General features: G+C 39.2%; 1 protein-coding gene across 2 annotated transcripts in view; it reads left to right on the forward strand.

Annotated features, from left to right (window-relative positions):
• PRKG1 (protein kinase, cGMP-dependent, type I) overlaps positions 1 to 4,690 on the forward strand; it is an 844,452-nt gene that overhangs the window by 792,675 nt on the left and 47,087 nt on the right. For both annotated transcript variants that reach the window (XM_018568606.1, XM_018568599.1), the window contains one exon: positions 1,736 to 1,810. In XM_018568606.1, the coding sequence (XP_018424108.1) occupies positions 1,736 to 1,810 (75 nt within the window). The remainder of the gene's footprint in view (positions 1 to 1,735; positions 1,811 to 4,690) is intronic.

The raw sequence follows: 4,690 nt of genomic DNA on the forward strand, positions 1-4,690 counted from the left end.
GCAGGAAGGGGGGGGGGTGCTCGCTTGCCCCCCCCCCTTTTCCTGCCGTGCCAGGCCTGTGCTCGGATCAAGGGTCTGGTTAAGAATTTTAGAGGGGACCCCATGTTTCCCCCCATTTTTGGGGGTGGGGTTCCTCCTTAAAATTCCTACCAGACCTTAAGGGCCTGGTATTGCTTGGGAGGGGGAACCGCACATTTTGTTTTTCTTTATAAATGTAATTTTGCTGCAGCAGGTTCTATACATCATACAGATGTGCCACTTTACAGGCAGTTTAAGGGGATCGCCCCGGCATGATATTTAAAGGAATTTTTCATTTTTATTGTTTCACTTTAAGAAATGTTAAAATCACTGCTCCATTAAAACAGTATTTTTTAAAAGTGTTTTTTTGCATTGATACATGTCCCCCAGGGCAGTGCTGAATGCCCATATCTTTCTTATGGCCAATAACTTGCATATAAGCTTTCAAAATGGGGACATTTGATTTTCTGCGTTCTGGTCCCATAGACTATCATTGAGTTTGAAGTTTGAACTTTTTCCATGTTCTAAAGTTCGAGCTCTAACCAAACTCAGGTGTGTTCACCCATCACTACTGATCACCAGTGGTCTTACTTGAGGTTACAAGCAGCTAAAAACCAACATGCAAATGAGTGAACTTCTTGTTGCCACTACTAAAGCAGAAGGGGGATTTTCTTTTAAATAAAAAAATGAGTAGTGTATCCATGTGTTAGGGAGGTGGACTTCAAAGCAGTGCAGTAACTTCCAAAAGAAAGAACCAGCCACATAATTTACTACAGCAGCAACATTTGTTGTAAAATTTGCATCATATATGTGGTTTGTAATTCACTAATGGATTTTGTGCATGAGCATAAATTCCTAAGTCTACACTTCATTGTACAATAAAGCAAAGTTGCTTACATTTTCCTTTCTCGTATAACTCTCATACAATTCTTTTTCCCCTGCCACTTACTTTTCATTTCAAGACACCATCTCCGGAAAAAAATGCACTAGTCACAAAGGCACAAAATGCCCATTGTCAACTAGTTATATCTGGCACTGTTCGGATTTAAACTGCACGTGCTATTGAGGCAATTTCAATACTCCACAAGGCTTAGTGTGCTAGTACTGGCATGTTACATGGAGAAGAATCATATAAAGCAATGGGAAATAATTTTTAAACTAAAACACATGCTGTTTGCTCTTCATGAAACACTTCACATTATTTGGACTTTCACATCATTGAAACACACCACGCCATGCCATTTAGTCAAAAGGAATTTCTAAATGCAATATGCACTTAAATCATTACTACTGGGAAGCCACTGTCTGCAGTGACTCATCATGTTTGCGGTCTTGTCTGCCCTGACGGAAAGTGACATTCACCAGACTATTTTTCAAAGTAGTTATCAAAATTGGAAATGGCTGTAGTATAAATATATATGTAAAATCATGAGTGTGTGATTGTAATGACAAAAATCTATTTAATGAGGATGTCAGCACTGCAACATCCATTGCTGCCTGGGTAAATTACTGGATATTGTGCATACAGGCTAACCGGCTGAAGAAATGTCTAAACTAATTATTGTAGCATACGCGCTTTGCAATATTTCCACTTCTAGGTTGACATAGAATGCAATGAACAGTAAATACCTGATGACCCTACTATCTTGATTCTTTTTTCCCGTATATGTAGCTTTAATTGGTACTTATTGCTCACAATACTTTGTATTTCTTGCAGTTCTTTCAAACACTTGATTGGAGGATTAGATGATGTCTCTAACAAGGCATATGAAGATGCAGAGGCTAAAGCAAAGTAAGTAATATGATAGGATTAAATGTATCACTATGGAATTTAAAAGTAAATCTTTAACATCAGTGATATGCAATAAGCTGTTATACCAAGATGGTAAAAAGGTTTCAATGATTAACATGCTATGGAATTCATAGTATTTTTCTAGGGAATCACTAACTTGCTAAATTTACAGGGATTTGTAGCTCAGTCACACAATGAGCTTGAGTAGTGTCATATCAGTTACAAGCTTGCCAACAACAAGTGCTCAGCATTCACCTCTATTAGCTACAAATAGCTGATGGAGAGCAATTTGTCGCAAAGCACACCAACCTAATAATTAGGGATGCTCTGATACAAGCATCGGTATCGGCGGTGATACCGAGTATTTGCATGAGTACTCGTACAAATACTCCGATACAAAAAACGAGTACCTGTGCCACGCCCGCCCACTTTAAGGACCCGAAACCGCCGCACACAGGACCTCCATAGCGTCTTCAATGAAACAAGATGGCCGCGAACTCCTCCAAGTCCTCAGTCATCAGCTCCATTCTGACCTCTTCTCCCACTGATTGGCCGATTGGATGTTGACAGGCTTCCTCACCAGTCAGGAGTGACTGGTGAGGAAGCCTGTCATCATCCAATTGGCCAATCACCGCGAGAAGAGGTCAGAATGGAGCAGATGACTAGGCTGTGGCACGGAGTGGCTGAAGCAGACGGAGAAGAAGGGGTACAAGCCTTAGTTAGCAATGGCATGATAAATATTCATTTCATGTTAATTTCAAGTTCTGCATGATATTAAGAAACTGACCTAAAATCATGATTTTGTATTGCTTTAGAAAAAATGTGACCTGTCCCTTTAAGAAAAAGTATTGGTATCGGTACTCGTACTCGGTCTTAAGAAAGTGGTATCGGAGCATCCCTACTAATAATGTAGCAGCAGTAGCTTAACCTGTAGCACCGACAAATAGTTTCAAAAACCACCAGTGACTATAGCAATTAAATCTCTAGCTACAAATCCGTATTAATCATTGGCATTAGCGACTTAGAGTAGTTATTAACTGCTGCAACCAAATTACCCATTTGACATGCCCCACAGATTGAGTTAGAGAATCAAAGTACAGTGGTAACTCGGTTCACGAAATGAATTTGTTCCATGATTCTGGTCGCGAACCGAATTGGTCACGAACCGAATCAAACTGCTATCAGACCGCAATCTTGACTAGAGGAAGCCACGACCATGTGTCAGAGCAGGGAAGATGGCCGTGGTCGTCACCCGATGTGGAGTTGGGGAACGGAAGCAACATTTTGCCGAACTTTCTGTTCGCGAACGGAATTGTTCGCGAACAGAAGCGTTTTACTGTATTACTGTTTTAAAGATAAAAAGCAGACAAATGTAAAGGTTTCAAAATTATGCCTCATATTATAATATTTTAAGAATAAATATTTAAATCCTTGCATAAGACTAATTGTGAATGACTCCTTTAACTCTGCCCCAAGGCTTCAGCAAATGTTTTCATAAGTATGGATGGTCCAACCACCTCTTTATTTGCCTGCACAGCTTCTCCCTAAGACATTAGATTTTAGACCCAATTCCAGCTTGGTCAAAAAAAGACAAAAAATAAATATCCCCCCAAGGAGGAAAAAGGGATTTTTAAAGATCTGGCCAAAAGCAGTCATTTTGATAGACTGTCATGTAATACTAATGGGCACATTTAGAAAACATCCACAAATGGGATTCTGACTGAACTTGCTGAAGTACACACTAAAATGAAGACCAATATGGTGAGACATTTTGATACGAAATACAGGAAAGGAAAAAAAACCCAGCTCCACTCTTTTGAGACTTTTATGTAATTTGCACTAACTTCAAGCAGAGAACATATGAGTCAACAAAGTGCATGGTCTCATAATTATATTAAGCGATGTGATAACTATTGCCATCTGTTTGAGAGCTGTGCACATTAATGAAGTGTTTTTTTAAATTTTGTTGAGAATAATGTATAGAAAGAGTATTTCTAGTTGAATTAACTTTCTGAGCACTTTCTATTATGTTATCTCACTATATCTCTTATTCTGCACTTTCAGTTTTCTTCCTAAGAGCAGAAGCCACTTAGTTATAATTGTGCTGTGTGGATTCCTTTACCCCGCTAGGTACATCAGCACTTAGAGAAAATCATAATTGGAAAGTGATCTGTAAAAGATGCCTTAATTAGCATGTCAGTATTAACTGAACTGGCAAGAAATAGTTTTTGAAGTAGCAAAGAAGCTGCCACTAACACAAGGATAATATTATGTAGGGATGATGTGCAATTAAAACAATGTCTACAAATCTGTTAACTAAAACTCTAGCATATTTGGGCATTATCATAATTAATAGTATGTAAATTGTGATGCTCTACGACAGTAATAAATAGTTCCATAAAGCCAACAGTGAGATGTTACTAAGAGCATAATTATATAGGCATGTCAAAATCATCATAGGTTCCCACTGGCTTTCTGACCTCCATTAAGACAATTCATTAACCCATTAAGTTCCACTGAGTAAATGTATGACCTGGTAACACAGGCCATAATGCACAAGGATGTAGATCAATTTAGCTTTGGCTCTTTAATGTACATTACCCCCCTGCCCGGCTTCCTGATTAGCCGGGCAGCCAACTCCATGCTGTTTGGCTGGATCGATGCAGATTGGCTGGGCAGTGGGTCATTTTACCTGCTGCCCGGCTTCCTGCTTGGCCGGTTAGCCGACTCATGTTTCCTTGTTGAACTGCCGGTCAGACGAAATCTCGTCCGGACCTGAAGTTCTGGTATTGATGTTAAGTAACTGAGCATTTGGGCGAGTACGAGTACTATTATTGGTGCATTCCTAATATACTGTAATTATATATATATATATATATA

The sequence above is a fragment of the Nanorana parkeri genome, unplaced genomic scaffold (genome assembly GCF_000935625.1).
Source record: "Nanorana parkeri isolate BGI_ZX_2015 unplaced genomic scaffold, ASM93562v1 scaffold32, whole genome shotgun sequence".
Taxonomy (NCBI): domain Eukaryota; kingdom Metazoa; phylum Chordata; class Amphibia; order Anura; family Dicroglossidae; genus Nanorana; species Nanorana parkeri.